The 19476-nt window shown below is 46.4% G+C and overlaps 1 protein-coding gene across 1 annotated transcript in view; it reads right to left on the bottom strand.

Moving 5' to 3' along the window:
• The window catches only part of LOC144479206 (protein FAM107B-like), a 31271-nt gene extending 28110 nt beyond the window's left edge, over positions 1 to 3161 (bottom strand). Inside the window, exon 1 of the mRNA XM_078197867.1 lies at positions 3149 to 3161. Within this exon, the coding sequence (XP_078053993.1) occupies positions 3149 to 3161 (13 nt within the window). The remainder of the gene's footprint in view (positions 1 to 3148) is intronic.
• Between the last annotated feature and the right edge of the window lie 16315 nt (positions 3162 to 19476).

The following is a 19476-nucleotide window of genomic DNA, read 5'->3' as shown; positions in this document are numbered from 1 at the left end:
AATAATTCTGATATAACACTTAAGGATACTTCTAAATACCTTGGAAAGAGTGCAGAGGAGGTTTACCTTGGTGATGGCTGAAACTTCAGTTGTGGAGAGAGACTGTAAAAGTTAGCACTGTCTAATTCTAAGATCTAGGTTTAATTCTAAGTGCTCCTTTAAATCTTAGAATGAGAGAACTTCTAAATTCTAATGAGTGACATGCCTTCTTAGGAACAATTCGAAGGAACAATTTGCTTTCCCCATTCTAAATCCTTTCTCCTTTGGGAAAAATCCCAGATGACCCCCCAGTTTTGTTATGACCAGATGAGAAGGAATAAACTGACTCCCCTTTTTTCCTACCTCCTCAGTTGGTTGCAACAAACATTTGTTTAAAACTATTTCCCTGTGGACACCTTTTCCCAATCCAAGTCTATTTTTTTTTATCAGGTGCCAATTTGACCAAGCTTTCTTGAGTCAAAGGAAGAGTACGTTTATTAGTTACTGAAACCTAAGGAAATGTAATAAAGACACAACACACACACGCATGAATACATGTACACACACATAAAAATCAGAAATGAGAACCTTCGATTCCAAATAAAAGCTTTAAAATTCTATAGAAATTAGTTTTTGGCTTGTCCATGAGGTGTAAATGGTGATACGTTGCAGCCATTAAGCTGGTTGATTTCATTGGAGTTGACTTTGGCAGATTTGCAGTCTATTGAAAACATTTGTTGGGCTTGTCCCAGATGGAGAGATGGCTTAGGCTATGCAGAGTTATCTGAAGAGTTTGTTCTGTTCCTTTCTGCTTGTGCCTACTATGTCTCCTGCGAGAGAGAGAGAGAGAGAGATGGCCTGTTTTTGTTGTTCTTGTTTCTTTGTTCTTCTGCTTCTCACAGGTCGTTAGTCAGTTTTGAACCCATTTGCCCTTTGTATTCCTGGGAGGGGAAATAGTCATGTATTGAGATCGGTGTTTTTCGATGTCTGGTGAGATGTATGAAACAGCCTCCATTGTCCTCACAAACCCAAGAGATTAGTCCTGCCTTTTGCATTTTCCATAACTTTCTTTCAAATGTCAGTTTGAAGTGGTCCTTGGCAACTCTTTAGGTGCAAAATCCTATGTCCTCGCGGGAAGGTCAGTCAGTATAACCCACATAGGAATATTCCAGAAAGTGTTCACTTTGCAGTGTCAGCCATCTTTTGGCCGGTGTCTCTACTTATTTCCTTAAAAAAACACAGGTCTTCCTTTAAAAGTTCAATATGTCCATAGGTATAGCGCCTTGGAATAAATGAAAATAAGAAGTGACATAATGGAGGCTTTCAAGACGATGAGGGGTCTTGATAGAGTAGATAGCGAAAGGCTGTTCCCTCAGTTAGACCCCAATAGGTAAGTAGTATACTGGCAGTCACTGTCAGCATTCACAGATAACCAGATGCAGGAGGTGCTGGAAGGTATCTAAGCATCAGGAACCATTGGAGGTTCCTATATTTGGGAAAGGGGAGCGGAAACTGTCATTTAAAAAGTACAAGATCACCAAAAAAAAGGTTCAACATCTTCCAGAGCATGATTTCAAGCTCACAGAATTATTCATCTGTTCCACGCTACCTAGGTTCGTACACGGATCTGAATCAAATCATTCTAAATATTTTCTCTTCACAGAAATATAAATATATAGTATGGAAAGAAGACCCCAAATTTACACAAATACTTGTGTTTGGCATAACTACAATTTATTAGGGACCTACTCCTAGGCATCTACTATCATCATAACTATTAAATCCTGAAAAGTGCACAACTTGCCAATTGTTTTTCTGAGAAGGGCAGGATTTTCCAGTCACACTCGCCCCAAGGTCGAAAAATTCTGCCTGAGATCAACGGATCTTTGCATGGTCCATGTGCTGCTTGTTACGATTCTCATGGCGCGCGGGATGGGAAAGTTCCGCCCGAGTGGAATGTTTATGATGATAATATTATCCCTTTGCAAGGTTCCTGCCAGAAAACTAAACCTACATTGCCAATATCAGCTTCGAGCGAGTGTGTAACTACATTCCACCTTAAATTATAGTCAACAGATTTGCACCTTATTGAAACCATTCACTTTCTGTTGATCTATAAATAAATTTCAGCCTGCAAAACAGCTTTCTCATTTGATTAACAAATTCTATTCAGCACTGTTTTCAACCAGAACCAAGCTCTAAATCATCAAGGACTCTTCATGAGATGTTGATCCTAAGTTTCACAGAAGTTGGCATTGCCATGCCTTAGATCCACAGCAAAGTTCTAAACTATTACCTTACAATTTTCTTAAGTTTGGTTTATATGCAAGTTCCTGTTTGTTTAAAAACTTTTCTAATAATATACAACAAATGAATGGTAAATAATTGAGGGCAAACTTTTATTATGAATACTATCATCAGGAAAACTACTTGCCCCTAAAGTCTGGCCCACGACTGTCACTATAATCCAATATCATTGAAATCCATTTCAAAGAACAAAGAAAAGTACAGCACAGGAACAGGCCCTTCGGACCTCCAAGCCTGTGCCAATCATGATGCTCTAACTAAACTAAAAAAAACTGCCCTTACTCAGTCTGTATCCCTCTATTCCCTTGCTATTCATGTAACCATCCAGATGCTTCTTAAATGTTGCCTGCTTTCACCACCTCCTCTGGCAACGCATCCCAGACACCCACCACTCTCTGCGTGAAAGATTTCCTCCACACATCTCCCTTAAACTTTCCCCCTCTCACCTTCAACCTGTACCCCCTGTGGTAAACCACTGTTATGTTGTTATGTCCTGATGACTGGACACGCCCCTACCGGTGCTGCCTGAGGCTCCTCCCCTGTTCACTGGGGTATAAAGGTGGCTGCCCCTCCCCTTCGCCTCATTCTGATCCGGTCCCTTGGTTAGAGTTACTGTAAGAGTTAGTTCACATTTGTAGTTAATAAAAGCCTGTTGTTCCAGATTCCGTCTCTGGGTATTGATAGTGCATCAATTTTATTAACTACATTAAAATTTTCTTGTGATGGAACAACTCTTGAAGCCAGACAAACTCGAATTGGACCCTCAAGCTGTGGGAGCGTCTGATAGCTTTGATCACTGGCTAAAATGCTTCCAGCCTTTCCTCAGCTCCTCCGCTGTCGTCCAGTCTGAGGCTCCACGCACGAGTAAGCGCCATCATGTATGCTACCATCCAGGACGCCGACACGTATACGGCCGCAATCGAACTGCTAAAAGGCCAATGCCACAAACGGCCTAATGAGGTCTACGCTCGACATCTACTGGCTACACGCCGACAACAGCCGGGTGAGTCGTGCGACCAATTTCTGCGCGCATTGCGGGTACTCGCCCGGGCCTGCAACTGTACGGCAGTATCAGCCGCCCAAAACGCGGAGGACTTAATCCGGGACGCCTACATCACGGGCATCGGGTCGAGTTATATCCGACAGCAGCTGCTGGAGCAGGGTGGGCTGGACCTGCAGAAAACCGTGGCGCTAGCCGAATCGCTGGAGCTGGCCTTCCGTAATCCTGAAGCTTACACCCCCGACCACGCGAGCGCATCGTGGGCACCGCTGCCACTACCTCCCCAGTACTCGAGCGGGTCCCTGACCCACACCACGCCACGTGCAGTCCACGACTCTACCGCCGCGGCAGTCCCCAGTGGTCCGAAATGCTACTTCTGCGGCCTAGGAAAGCACCCCCGGTGAAGCTGCCCGGCGAAGGATTCGTTCTGCTCCGCGTGTGGGAAGAAGGGCCACTATGCAAAGGTCTGCCGGGCAAAGTCCACCTCAAGGTCCAGTAGCGCCGCGTGCGACCCGCAAGAGCCGCCATTTTGGACGACATCGGCCGCGTGCGACACGCGGGGGCAGCCATCTCCGACGTCGTCAGCAGCCTGTGACTTCTCACAGGCCTCGACAGCGGCGTCGATTACCCTGGACCAGTCCCAGCCTCACCAACTCGCCAGGTCCATAATGGACATCCAGGTAAATGGCCACGTGGAGCATTGTTTGTTTGACAGTGGGAGCACAGAGAGCTTTATTCACCCTGATACGGTGAGTCAATATGCCCTTTCTGTGCGGCCCGTCAAACAAACGATCTCCATGGCATCGCAATCCCGCTCCATAAATGTCCTCGGATACTGCGTAGTGACCCTGACGGTGAGGGGCACGGTATATGAGAATTTCAGGCTCCTCGTGCTGCCTCATCTCTACGCGGCTGTACCCTTGGGGCTGGATTTCCTGACCCACCTGAGGAGTGTGACTATGATTTATAATGGGCCTCTTCCCCTGCTCTCCGTCTGCAACCAGCAGTTTCAAAATTGCCCACCGCGCACAACCTGCAGCCTCTCGACTCTTAAAATCGCCCCTCCCTCTCTGTTCGCTAATCTTGCCCCTGGTTGCAAGCCTATCGCCACCAAGAGCAGGCGATATAGTGCTGGAGACAGGGCCTTTATCAGGTCCGAGGTCCAACGGCTCCTCAAGGAGAGGATCATTCAGGCCAGTACCAGCCCCTAGAGAGCTTAAGTGGTAGTCGTAAAGTCTGGTGAGAAACACAGAATGATCATTGACTACAGTCAGACCATTAATCGATACACGCAGCTGGATGCGTACCCTCTTCCTCGCATATCTGACATGGTCAATCAGATTGCGCATTATCGGGTGTTCTCCACCATTGACTTGAAGTCGGCATACCACCAGCTCCCCATCCGCCGAGAGGACAGGCCATATACGGCCTTTGAGGCGGATGGTCGCCTATACCATTTCCTTAGGGTCCCTTTCGGCGTCACTGATGGGGTCTCGGTCTTCCAGCGTGAGATGGACCGAATGGTGGACCAGAACGGGCTATGGGCTACCTTCCCGTACCTGGATAACGTCACCATCGGCGGCCACGATCAGCAGGACCACGACGCCAACCTCCAAAAATTCTTGCACACAGCAAAGCTCCTTAACCTGACCTATAATAAGGAGAAGTGTGTATTCCGCACACACCACCTTGCCATCCTCGGGTACGTGGTGGAAAACAGGGTCATCGGCCCCGATCCCGAACGTATGCGTCCCCTCCTGGAACTTCCCCTCCCCACTAGCATCAAAGCACTGAGAAGATGCCTGGGCTTCTTCTCGTACTATGCCCAGTGGGTCCCCAATTATGCGGACAAAGCCCGTCCGCTGATCAAATCCGCCTCTTTTCCCCTGACGGCAGAGGCCTGTCTCCAGACAGAACAGCTGGTGAGATTATGCAAGACCAGGGGCAAGCTGTGGGGGCAGCTGTTCTGTCTGGAGACAATACACATCTCTTTAACCTGTGTTTAATGTTCCCTCCAACCACATTATCTGTACCTTTTAAGACCTGGCTGGCTGTAGAGATTTGCATTCTAATTAGTATTCTGTAACTTGATTTCTGTGTCTGTGCACTGTTGGAGAACAGAGACCACTCCATCTGACGAAGGAGCAGCAAGCTCCGAAAGCTTATGGTATTTGCTACCAAATAAACCTGTTGGACTTTAACCTGGTGTTGTGAGACTTCTTACTACTCTTTTTTTTAAACAGGGGGTGAGTGTGGTAAACCACTGTTATGTTGTTATGTCCTGATGACTGGACACGCCCCTATCGGTGCTGCCTGAGGCTCCTCCCCTGTTCACTGGGGTATAAAGGTGGCTGCTCCTCCCCTTCGCCTCATTCTGATCCGGTTAGAGTTACTGTCAGAGTTAGTTCACATTTGTAGTTAATAAAAGCCTGTTGTTCCAGATTCCGTCTCTGGGTATTGATAGTGCATCACCCCCTTGTAATTGACACTTCTACCCTGGGAAAAAGCAACTGACTATCCATCCTGTCTATGCCTCTCAATTTTGTAGACCTCTATCAGGTCTCCCTTCAGCCTCCGCCTTTCCAGTTGAAATAATAGTAGTTGACTTTCAAAACATTTTTATGCATATGACATGATTATATAAGAGTAATCTTTGCATTCTCACTGCTTTAATCTCTAACATGACTTGCTACTGCAATCTTGTTTGTCTTTATTGACACTACAATGGACATCATTGGACTCCAGGAAGATAAAGTGCTGAATGTTCCCACTTATTGTCAAGTCCAGGTTGGACAGTGCACACTGTAGGGTGGATTTACACATTATGTTGTGCCAGACAATTGAAAACCTCAGCTAATGTGAAAGTGTCAATGGAATGTGAGTTGGTTGGAGTGAATTACACTTGTTTAAAAATTAGGTCTTTGGTATCCAGTGTAAATCTAAATACTTAGACAGTCAACTTAAAAAATGGATTTCCTAGTGTAAATCCCTCCACCCAGGCCTCCAAGTGCCCTTAAACCTTTGATTCGTTCTTTGAAACCCTACCCAGGACCCCTTACTGATTCTGACCCTTCCTGAGCTGACCAATCTTATTCACTAGTTCTCTGATGATCCTCAGGCCTCAAGGCACAGGGTCCATCCTTTCTCCACACCAGACAACAGGAATGGGTTGCCACATGATCAGCCCCTACCCCTGCCATCAACCCATTTCATTCCATCAGTTGCTACCCCACCCCCATCCTCAGGAATTGATCTCCAGCCCAACTTCCCCCAACCCTGAAATGATTTTGTCCTGTAGCCTCCATCAAACCGCTCGCCTCCCACATGTCCACCAGTTAGTCAGTCGGCTTGACTTCCAGCTGGGGAGCCATTTGATGAGATCACTTTCACGCTGCCATTACCAAAACCCCACCCACCCCCACCCCTTCCCATCACCGCCTCCCACGATAATAAAATCCAATCCCATGTTACATCTTTCAACTTTCTGTATTTTTAACCTAGGTTTTTCATTAAGGGATCTCAAAAGTTAGTTATCTTTGAAACGTTAGTGTTACTGCACCCTAGAGATAATCTGTGTGGCCTTACCATTGCTATTTTCTGCAGGTCTCTAAATATGTTTGAAGTTCTATTTCATGCCCTCTCTGACGCATCTTGTCCATGTGACCCACTCCTTTACCCCTATTTCCAACAAACTGCTAACCAGCCAACTTCCCTTCCTGGCCCGCATGTTAGCTGATATTGTTAACCATTCTCACTCCTCGGGTACTGTCCCTTGCCTTGTTCAAATCTGCCATGATCACCTGCCACCTTATAAGTCCCAGCCTTGACTCCTCCGAACTTACAACCTCCCTGCCCATCTCTACACTTCCTTTTCTCTTCCAAATTTTTAAATGTGCTCTTACCTCCTGAGTCTGTGCCCATCATTGCTGGAAATCCACATTTCAATCCTCCACAAGGGAGAAGTGGTGTGGCACTGCCCAAGTGAAGGTAACATTCCAAAGCAATTTGGAGATGGTGGCATAGTGGTGATGTCTCTGGGGTAGTAGTCCAGAGACCCAGGCTAATGCTCTCAAGACATGGGTTCAAATCCGACTATGGCAGCTGGTAGAATGTAAATTCAGTTGATAAATTTGGAATATAAAGCCAGTCTCAATAATAATGATCATGAAACTATCATCGGTTGTTGTAAAGATCCATCTGGTTCACTAATGTCCTCTAGGGAAGGAAATCTGTCATCCTTACCCAGCCTGGCCTACATGTGACTCCAGATGCATAGCAATGTGGCTGACTCTTAAGTGTTGAAGTGTTCAGTTCAAGGGCAATTAGGGGTCAGCAGCAAATGCTGGCTTTTCCAGCAATACCCACATCCCATGAAAGAATATAGAAATGTTGTCAGACCCATCCTTTGCAACAACAGGAACAGATACAAACTCAGCACATAGCAACACTTGGGCCAGAATTTTACACACTGGCAGTTCACCCTTGGCTGCCAGTGAGATCTTCCAGTACCGCTGAAGTCAATTGCAATTTGTATGGCTCGCCCATCCTGCTGCCAGGGAATCCATGGTGGGGGTCGAATTCAATGGGACCAGAAAATCCCACCCTTGGTGCTTGCGTACCAGGGTCTATGCACATGGGCCAAATGCTGGAAAGTGGGATTAATGTAGATTTAGTGCTGCTTTGTTGGTGTGGACTCGATGGGCCGAATGGCGTCTTCTGTACTGTATGACACACTGAAACAACTGCACTGTAAATGTGTGGCTGATCAGCTTCGTAACCATTTCAAATTAATAACTGCTTTCTGGGAACAGTTAAACTAAATGGAGTACACACATTATCAAAACTAAAGATTCCATTTATGATTCGCATCCAGAACAAAGAACGAAGAACAAAGAAAAATTACAGCACAGGAACAGGCCCTTCAGCCCTCCAAGTCTGCACCGACTATGCTACCCAACTTAACTAAAACCACCTACCCTTCCGCGGATCATATCCTTCTATTCCCATCTTATTCATGTTATTGTCAAGACACCCCTTAAAAGTCACGACTGTATCCGCTTCCACTACCTCCCCCGACAACGAGTTTCAGGCAGCCACCACCCTCAATGTAAAAAATCTGCTTCGTACATCTCCTTTAAACCTTACCCCTTGCACCTTAAACCTATGCCCCCTAGTAATTGACTCTTCCACCCTGGGAAAAGCTTCTGACTATCCACTCTGTCCATGCCTCTCATAATCTTGTAGATTTCTATCAGGTCGCCCCTCAACCTCCGTCGTTCCAGTGAGAACAAACCAAGTTTCTCCAACCTCTCCTCATAGCTAATGCCCTCCATACCAGGCAACATCCTGGTAAATCTTTTCTGTACCCTCTCTAAAGCCTCCACATCCTTCTGGTAGTGTGGCGACCAGAATTGAACACTATATTCCAAGTGCGACCTAACTAAGGTTCTATAAAGCTATAAATATATAAATCTATGTATATATTTGTCTCTATATTTCTATTTGTGTTTTTCTCTTCATGATGTCTTTAATTACATTCAATGTGATGATTTTTAAAGGATTAGGAGCAACTATGAGGAACAGACATTCATTTTTCCTATTAAACAGATGAGACCAACAGCCCACTTAGTTGACAGAAGCATTTAAATATGGGTCATTGGGATGGGATCTCCCCAGATTTGCAGTCAATATTTTATTTTTTATTATTGTCACAAATATGCTAACATTAATACTGCAATGAAGTTACTGTGAAAATCCCGTAGTCGCCACACTCTGGCACCTGTTCGGGTACACTGAGGAAGAATTTAACATGGCCAATGCACCTATCCAGCATGTCTTTGGAGTGCGGGAGGAAACCGGAGCACCCGAAGGAAACCCACGCAGACACGGGGAGAATGAGCAAACTCCACACAGTACGAAGTCTCACAACACCAGGTTAAAGTCCAACAGGTTTATTTGGCAGCACTAGCCACAAACGTTCGGAGCGCGGCCCCTTCGTCAGGTGAGTGGAAGTTCTGATGAAAGGGCAGCGCTCCGAAAGCTTGTGGCTTGTGCTACCAAATAAACCTGTTGGACTTTAAACTGGTGTTGTGAGGCTTCATACTGTGCTTACCGCAGTCCAACGCCAGCACCTCCACATCAAACTCCACACAGACAGTGACCCAAGCTGGGAACCTGCTGGGAACCTGTGAGGCAGCAGTGCTAACCACTGTGCCACTGTGCCAATAGCTGTTGTGCCAGGTCTTGGAAGGCTGACCACCAGCGATGGCTGATGGCTAAATAAGGGCAGCCCTGTTCAAAGCCCTTTTGAAGTCCATTTTGATTGACAATTCCAGAACAGGAAGGTGTTAGACTGGGTATAAGGGTATTTTGTTAGTCCACCAGTTGTCGCTGCCACAGGGCCAAAGACAAATGGAGGATTCTGTAAACTTGTTTCTCTCGCATTAAAAGCTGCTCAAGAATGCAAATTTTACTGCAGAGAACTGCCAAATCTTCCTGACTGCAACAAATTGCACGTGAAGTGAATCACTGTGATTTATTGATACACTCTGACTGGATTTTTGATTCTGCTGATTTTAATTCTTCGTAACTTGACTTATAACTATTGTCTGAGAAATATTGTCTGTCAGATTGTTATTTTTCATCAGTCAGATGTTGGGAATCACGTATTGAAGTGAACGAGTTATTTGTCCACCTGCAGTGTACCATTTCTCAGAATAGTCTGTCCATGAGGTTCAAAGAAGCATCAACTTCCCAGACAAAAAAACAGCAAAACTCCAAATCATCGTAACTCATTTGTCCCTACAGATTTGCATATAAAGTATTCTGAACGAATAGAGTTGCAGAAATTAGAATAAAATATCTATGTTAGTAAAAGGGTAAATGCTAATTGACCTGGAAGAGAAACTTTTCAGTTTAAAAGAAATCTGACAATGTTCTTAGGCTGGACCTCAGTATATGAAACTCCGAAGATGATCAATGGCCCACGCTCCGGAAACAGAGACTTTTGATTTTACTTGTGATTTTTGATTTTAAGACCATAAGATATAGGCGCAGAATTAGGCCATTCGGCCCATCGAGGCTGCTGCGCCATTCAATCATGGCTGATATGATTCTCATCCCCATTCTCCTGCCTTCTCCTCGTAACCCTTGATCCCCTTATTGATCAAGAACCTATCGATCTCTGTCTTAAAGACACTCAAAAACTTGGCCTCCACAGCCTCCTGTGGCAATGAGTTCCATCGATTCACCACCCTCTGGCTGAAGAAATTCCTCCTCATCTCAGTTTTATGGGAGCATCTCTTCACTCCAAGGTTGTGCCCTCGAGTTCTAGTCTCTCCCACTAGTGGAAACATCCTCTCCATGTCCACTCTATCTAGGCCTCTCAGTATTCTGTAAGTTTCAATTAGATCCCCCCTCATCCTTCTAAACTCCATCGAGTACAGAACCAGACTCCTCAACCGCCCCGCATATGACAAACTTTTCATTCCAAGGATCATTCTTGTGAACCTCCTCTGGACTCCCTTAAAGCCAGCGCATCCTTCCTTAGGTGTGGGGGCAATACTGCTCACAATATTCCAAATGGGGTCTGACCACAGCCTTACATAGCCTCAGCAGTACATCCCTGCTCTTGTATTCTAGCCCTCAATAAATGAATGCTAACACTGAATTTGTCTTCCAAACTGCCAACTGAACTGCATGTTAACCTTAAGAGAGTCCTGAACCAGGACACTCAAGTCCTTTTGTGCTTCAGATTTCCGAAGCCTTTCCCCATTTAGAAAATAATCTATGCCTCTATTCTTCCTACCAAAGTGTATAACCTCACATTTTCCCACATTGTATTCTCCACACTGATGGGGCAAATTTGGATTGAAACGATCTTGTGAGTGAACCTCTTGTTCTGTAGCTCTTGTTTCAAATGTTTATTGCATGTGGCTGACAGCTAGAGAGTTCACTTACTGCTTTGGCATTTGCTACCAAATAAACCTGTTGGACTTTAACCTGGTGTTGTTAAACTTCTTACTGTGTTTACCCCAGTCCAACGTCGGCATCTCCACATCTTGACCTATCCCTCCCAGAGTGATGGAGCAAATGTAAAATGTCATTTCCTGTCAAGTGTTAAGAACCATTATAACTGGGGAGGTGTGAATATCCCTGAGTGAACCCATTCCCTGAGGCATCAATACACTGTTTGTTGTGGTGTCGTTCAGATATTCAAAGAGACTGCTTTTGCATCTTAGTAAGAAATAACCAGGAATAGTTCTGCATCCTTTAGTATTGACACCATTTGTATTTCTATTTGGAATGTAGATGGGAGCTCCAAAAAGGTTTCTTACAATAACCATCAGAGACTACTTCCTGAAAAGAACTTCAATGACTCAGCTTGTTTTTTCCACTTACTTTTAAATATTTGATTTGAAGGATAGAACGAGAGTAAAAGATAGAATTAGAAGGTATGCTGGGCACAGCTTGCAAGAAGCCGCCTCGCTCGGGCGCCATCTTGGAAATATATTATGCATGTTTGTTTTGTTCTGCATTAGAATTCAAGTGTCTTCTCTGTTCTGTGTATTACCTGCCCAGTAAATAAATTTATCCTGTATACATTGGTATGTTATTTTTCATGTTCTGAGGTTGTAGCAGAGTAGCCATTGCCCAGAGAATAACATACCATTAATTGTTAAACCTGGGTACAATAACACTGCATTGAATAAAGATGCAAGTTTCAGCTCAAAAGGGATTTATGGAAATTAACATCTGGCTGTGACCACTAAGCTTGGTGAAGGGGTGGAAGTGACTCCGATTGTGCCGATGAAAGAGGGATCATTATCACCCAATGATCAAACAGACTGTTTAATGCTTAACTTAACCCAAATTACTTGGAAACAAATGTCACCAACACAAGAAAGTGAATAGGGAGTTTGAAATGGTTTATCCACTACCAGAGGAAAGCAATGCTGATATGAAACTGAAATGCATATATATCTGCACATCGCAGGTATGATTTTAAAAAACTTTTTACTCCATCCTTAAAATTACAAAGCCAATGCTCAGAGTGGATTAGGCAGACCCAAATCCATTCCTTGCTTTCTTCAAAAATCAAATTCAAATTCCAATTGAATCCAAGTTGTGGTCCCCATAAGAGATTAAAACAAGATCCAAGCTGATTAGATAAGGCATTGCACCCCATCTTGGGCCTGATCTATCACAAACAGCAGGATTTTATGGCCTCGCTCAGGCAAGACCGGAAATTCCCGCCCAAGGTCAATGGAGAGTTCCATTGTTGGACCCTCGCCCGCACCATTTCCGAGGCGAGCGAAGTGGGAGAGTTCCGGCCTTGATCTTAGCCTAAAGGTCGAGAGGTGATGCTGAACCAAAGGGACAACTGATAAGACCATAAGACATAGGAGCAGAATTAGGCCACTCGGCCCATCGAGTTTGCTCCGCCATTCAATCATGGCTGATATTCTTTCATCCCCATTCTACTGCCTTTTCCCCATAACCCCTGATCCCCTTATTAATCAAGAACCTATCTACCTCTGTTATCTATCTCTGCTATCTATCTCTGATGCTGAACTAAAAGAAGCCTAAAACACAGAATGCAAGCAGCAAAAGCACAAACACAACCACTGTACTATCAAATTAGCTGGGAGTGCCTTCATGACTATAAGCATAATGAATGAGGCGCCACATGATTTGACCCATAATACTGCAAAACCTAACTTTAAGGAATTGCTAAGATGGATTTTGAAGGGCACTTGAGTTGTTGGCATGCAATTAGGAAAGGCAGAAAAAAAGTTTAAGGTTAACCAGGCTGGTACTGTCACTTAGTGATCAGGTTTTGAGTCTTATTTGAGATTATTTGAGGTTTTGAGATTATTTGCTAAACCATAGCAAAGTGCTGTGAGTTTTTTTAACAATGGACAGGGTGCGAAGTCAGCCTCGTCTACCTCAACCAGAATGAGAAATCAAACCCTGTGCTGTCGGTGTCAACCTGTTCCACCATGCTCACCATCCCACAGCCCCCCCTGCCCCAGTGATCAGTTCATTCTCATGTGGCAATGCAATGCACAGTGCAGATTATGACTAAGTAAAATAAGTAATTCTCATTGCTTTTGAGTTCATGTCAGAGAGGTATTGATGTAAATTTAAAGACCTTTGAAGATTGGTTGGAAGACTGGAGGTTTGGTAATATGACAGAGGAAGACTTTAGCTTGCATCTTCTCACTGCCGTGGCACATTAACTGCAGCAGGAAGCTCAACAGCATAGATATTCGCCAAGCAGTCAACTGAATCACTTGAGGACCCAATTAAGGGCCACTTCACATTCCCATGGCATTTTAGCCACATCGAGAGGGGCTGCTGCCAATAGGCTAAAGCCAGGTGAACTCAGATGAACTTTGGCGACCTTCCAGTGGGTTCTGGCAGGATGGGGAGGTGGTGTGTGTGTATGTGTGTGTGTCGGGAGGTGGGGGGGGGGGGGGGTACCTCCATTATGTTGCCCCATGGCTAAGTTACCATCACCAAAATGTGACCCCACCATCCCTCTCCCCCACCCACCAACCCCGGTTGTCAGGACTGCCTGGTTGGCTGCCCCTTGTGGAAAGAATACTTACCCACTCTTCAATGCAATTTTTAAAAGCCATCTTGGCCTTTTGGCTAAGATGAAGCATTCGAACAAGCCCGGGAAGGGGTGCAATGCCTCATCTTGTCAGCTTGGATATTGTTTGGCCCCCATCCGGGGACCATGAATTGGATTCAATTTGAATTGGGTTTTTGGTTGCAATAACGTACTAAAAGGTACACAAAAAAAATTACCTACTCGTCAAGAATGCCTCAGCGTTGAAAGACTCTTTCATTCTGCTCCAACCTCAGCGGTTGAGGCCATTGCTAGCAATGATGTTGCAGAGTGGCAGGCCCTCTGATGGGACATGCCACTCTCGGAGGTGGGTCACCATCTTCTATTGAAAGATGTTCCCAGTGGTGACTTGTTAATTGGCTGCCACTGGCAAAATGCCAGCTCTGGTCCCACTGGATGGTTCCTACTTTCCAGTTGGCAGCAAGACTTTCAGCCACAAATGATAGAAATGCTGGTTAAGAGGACACAATGTGATAATACCTATTGGTGAATGTTAAGAGGTGATTCAAGAGCATGGTTACTCAACCAAGAAAACAGGACTTCTTTCAAATTGCTGCGTCAAGAACATTACCGCAACTGTTTGGCATTTTGTGTTCTTGTGAGTGCCATAAACAAGTAGATGAAAACAAAAATCCCACATTGGTTGACCAAGAACGTGAGTGACCCTCTGAGGCGGAGATAGCATGGTCAAATAAATCACATTGCGCTGGTTGCAGGGATAAGAGGAGTGTCCACTAACCCGTGAAAAATATTTGTACAAAAATCATGTTTTATTAAATCAAATCTCATGCAAACTTGGGCTTTCCAGGGAACATCAAAATTCAATTACCCTTTCCAAAACACTAACAGCAGCAGACATGAACTAAAAGAATTTCTCTGGAATATAGTGCCAGCAAGATACTTTAAGGGCTCCTTCCCCAGCAGAAGAGCAAGACCAAATGACAATGCAATTCTGAACACAGGCTGTTTTGAAGCTGTGTGCTGTTCTGTCCTTCTCTCAGAGGGTGGTTGTAGAGAATCTTTTTTCAAACTGGAGGCCTGTGACCAGCGGTGTGCCTCAGGGATCAGTGCTGGGTGCACTGTTATTTGTCATTTATATTAATGATTTGGATGAGAATATAGGAGGCATGGTTAGTAAGTTCGCAGATGACACTAAGATTGGTGGCATAGTGGACAGTGAAGAAAGTTATCTCCAATTGCAATGGGACCTTGATCAATTGGGCCAGTGGGCTGACGAATGGCAGATGGAGTTTAATTTAGACAAATGCGAGGTGATGCATTTTGGTAGATTGAACCAGGGCAGGACTTACTCAGTTAATGGTAGGGCGTTGGAGAGAGTTACAGAACAAAGAGATCTAGGGGTACATGTTCATAGCTCCTTGAAAGTGGAGTCACAGGTGGACAGAGTGGTGAAGAAGGCATTCGGCATGCTTGGTTTCATCGGTCAGAACATTGAATACAGGAGTTGGAATGTCTTGTTGAAGTTGTACAAGACATTGGTAAGGCCACACTTGGAATACTATGTGCAATTCTGGTCACCCTATTATAGAAAGGATATTATTAAACTAGAAAGAGTGCAGAAAACAGTTACTAGGATGCTACCGGGACTTGATGGATTGAGTTATAAGGAGAGGCTGGATAGACCGGGACTTTTTTCTCTGGAGCGTAGGAGGCTGAGGGGTGATCTTATAGAGGTCTATAAAATAATGAGGGGCACAGATCAGCTAGACAGTTAATATCTTTTCCCAAAGGCAGGGGGGTCTAAAACTGGAGGGCATAGGTTTAAGGTGAGAGGGGAGAGATACAAAAGTGTCCAGAGGGGCAATTTTTTTTGCACAGAGGGTGGTGAGTGTCTGGAACAAGCTGCCAGAGGTAATAGTAGAGGCGGGTACAATTTTGTCTTTTAAAAAGCATTTAGATAGTTACATAGGTACGATGGGTATAGAGGGATATGGGCCAAATGCGGGCAATTGGGATTAGCTTAAGGGTTTAAAAAAAAGGCTGGCATGGACAAGTGTGGTGAACCATCGTTGGTTCCCACTAGATAGTACTGAGCCAGGGTCTGGCCAGTACTACAAGTATGTATATATGTTGCTGTTGGGTTAGGGATGGGTTGTTCTACTTGTTGATGTTGGGGTTAGGGTGGGGTTGTTACACCTTTGTATTGTAGTGTTGTGGTACATCCCAGTCGGGCTCCGCCTCCTGGGAGAGGTATAAAGGTCCCTGCTCTGGCTGGGACCTCTCAGTCTGGGATCGTGTATATAATTGGTAGCTGCCTTGTTACAGCAAATAAAAGCCTTTATTTCCTGAGCATCAAGCCTCGTGTATGATAATGCGCATCAATTTTATTTGCTGTAAATAAACCCTCGTCGAAGAAGAAAAAAAAAAGAGAGTATGGAGCAGATACTGAAGCCTGAACGCCTTACACTAGATCCACGTGCGGTGGGCACCTCTAACACCTTCGACCACTAGCTGAAGTGTTTCGAGGACTACCTGGCAGCCTCCGCAGCGGTCACCACAGATGATGACAGACTCCGGGTCCTCCATGCGAGGGTAAGCGACACTGTCTACCTCGCGATCCGTGCGGCCACCGATTACACAAAGGCCCTCGAGCTTCTGAAGAAGCGTTATATCAAACCGCCCAACGAAATACACGCTCGTTACCTCTTAGCCACTCGACGACGGCAGTCTGGTGAAAGGATGGAGGAATACGCGAACGAGCTCCTACAGCTAGCCAGGGGCTGTAACTGCAAAGCTGTGTCGGCTGAGCAGAGTATGAACGACCTCGCCCGAGATGCGTTTGTGGCGGGAGTCGGATCGTCGTACATTCGACTCAAACTACTGGAGAAAGGTAACCTTGACCTTACCCAGGCAATAGAACTAGCGGAGATGCTGGAGACGGCCTCCAAAAGCCTAGTATTGTATCCTGAAGACCACGTGGAGACAACGTGGCAGGAGCAGTCGCCAATCCCTCCTCATCCCTCGGGTTCGAAATGCTGCGTAATGGCGTGCTCACGCTCGGGCCAGATGACGGCAGCAGATCCGGGCGGCCCGCGGTGTTACTTCTGTGGGGGAGCGAAGCATACTTGGCAACGGTGTCCTGCTAAAGCTGTGTTGTGCTCCGCCTGCGGTAAGAAGGGGCACTATTCGAAAGTTTGCCGATCTAAATCTAGGAACAGCAGTGCGGCCTGCGATTCCTCAGAGCCCGGTTCTTCGTCGTCGAAATCGTCGAGGGTTTCGTCCACGTGCGAGGCCAGGACGACGCCATTACAGTCGACGGAGTCGGAGATGTGTGACCACCAGGGGTCACTGAGTTTGGCGCCATCACCCATGTGCGACCTATGGGAGTGGCCATGTTGGTCGGCACCGACCGCGAACGACCAGCAGGGGTCATCCTCGTCAATTTCAGTTGCCTGCAGTGGCGCTCATGAACCAATGGTGGCGTCGATCATCCTGGACCAGGCCAAGCCTCATAGACTTGACAAATCTATGATGGACATTCAGGTAAATGACCACTTGATTTATTGTCTGTTTGACAGCGGGAGCACTGAGAGCTTTATCCACCCAGACGCTGTGAAGCGGTGTGGACTCCGGATTCAACCTGTCAAACAGACAATTTCTATGGCATCAAGGTCCCAGTCTGTCACCGTGCTAGGGAGTTGCGTGGTAACTTTAACGGTGCAAGGCACAGTTTACGAGCGTTTCAAGCTCCTAGTGTTGCCGCACCTTTGCGCGCCAATACTTCTCGGACTAAACTTCATGGTCCACTTGAGGAGTGTAACCCTACAGTACGGTGGGCCACTCCCTTCGCTTTCAGTGGGAGAGCAGCAGCCTCCAAATTGCCCAACGCGCCCCGCCTGTAGCCTCTCGACGCTGAAGATCACCACACCCTCCCTGTTCCAGAATCTTGTGCCAGGCTGCAAGCCCATTGCGACTAAGAGTAGGCGTTACAGCGCTGAGGATCGGATCTTCATTCGATCTGAGGTTCAGCGGCTCCTCAAAGAAAGGATCATACAACCCAGCGCTAGTCCGTGGAGAGCGCAGGTCGTGGTGGTCAAGAGCGGGAACAAACCCCGGATGGTCATTGACTATAGTCAGACCATTAATCGATACATGCAGCTGGATGCGTATCCCCTCCCGCGCATATCTGACATGGTCAATCAGATTGCGCAGTACCGGGTGTTCTCCACCATAGACCTCAAGTCTGCCTACCACCAACTCCCCATTCGCCCAGAGGACCGACAATACACGGCTTTTGAGGCGGATGGTTGCTTGTATCACTTTCTCAGGGTTCCCTTTGGTGTCACCAATGGGGTCTCGGTCTTCCAGCGTGCTATGGACCGAATGGTGGACCAGAACGGGCTGCGGGCTACCTTCCCGTACCTGGATAATGTCACCATCTGCGGCCATGACCAGCAGGACCACGACACAAATCTCCTGAATTTCCTACGCACTGCATCTCGCCTGAACCTGACCTACAACAGGGAGAAGTGTGTGTTTCGTACGTGCCGTTTAGCCATCCTAGGATACATGGTGGAAAACGGGGTCATTGGCCCTGATCCAGACCGTATGCGCTCCCTTTCTGAACTTCCCCTGTCCACTAGTGCAAAAGCACTGAGAAGATGCTTAGGCTTCTTCTCTTATTATGCGCAGTGGGTTCCCAATTACGCGGACAAAGCCCGTCCGCTCATTAAGTCCACGGCTTTTCCCCTAACGCCAGAGGCCCGATTGGCCTTTGATAAATTAAAAGCCGACATCGCGAAAGCTACGATGCACGCGGTTGATGAGTCCATCCCCTTTCGGGTGGAGAGCGATGCATCTGATTTCGCCCTGGCCGCCACACTTAACCAGGCGGGCAGGCCCGTCGCATTTTTTTCCCGCACCCTCCAAGGCCCCGAAATTCGGCATTCAGCGGTGGAAAAGGAGGCCCAGGCCATTGTGGAGGCCAACAGGCACTGGCGCCATTACTTGGCGGGAAAACGGTTCACCCTGATCACGGACCAGCGGTCCGTGGCGTTCATGTTTAATAACACGCAGAGGGGCAAGATCAAGAACGACAAGATCTTGCGGTGGAGAATTGAACTCTCCACCTATAACTATGACATCATGTATCGTCCAGGGAAACTCAATGAGCCCTCGGATGCCCTCTCGCGTGGAACATGCGCCAGTATACAGGAGGACCGTTTGCAGGCTCTCCATAATGACCTATGCCATCCTGGGGTCACTCGGCTCTACCACTTTATAAAAGCCCGCAATCTGCCCTACTCGGTGGAGGACGTCAGGTCCATAACAAGAAGCTGTCGGGTATGCGCGGAATGCAAACCGCACTTTTACCGACCTGACCGGGCACATTTAGTCAAGGTCACTCGTCCCTTCGAGAGACTGAGTGTCGATTTTAAGGGCCCCCTTCCCTCAACAGATCGGAATGTGTACTTCCTCAACATCATTGACGAGTACTCTAGATTCCCTTTTGTTGTTCCCTGCTCTGATACATCCGCTGCCACGGTTATCAAGGCATTCCGTGATCTTTTTACCCTGTTCGGGTACCCCGGCT

The sequence above is a fragment of the Mustelus asterias genome, chromosome 25 (genome assembly GCF_964213995.1).
Source record: "Mustelus asterias chromosome 25, sMusAst1.hap1.1, whole genome shotgun sequence".
In the NCBI taxonomy this organism is placed as follows: domain Eukaryota; kingdom Metazoa; phylum Chordata; class Chondrichthyes; order Carcharhiniformes; family Triakidae; genus Mustelus; species Mustelus asterias.
Note: the sequence above shows the minus strand (reverse complement) of the source record. Positions and strands in the feature narration are given on the sequence as shown.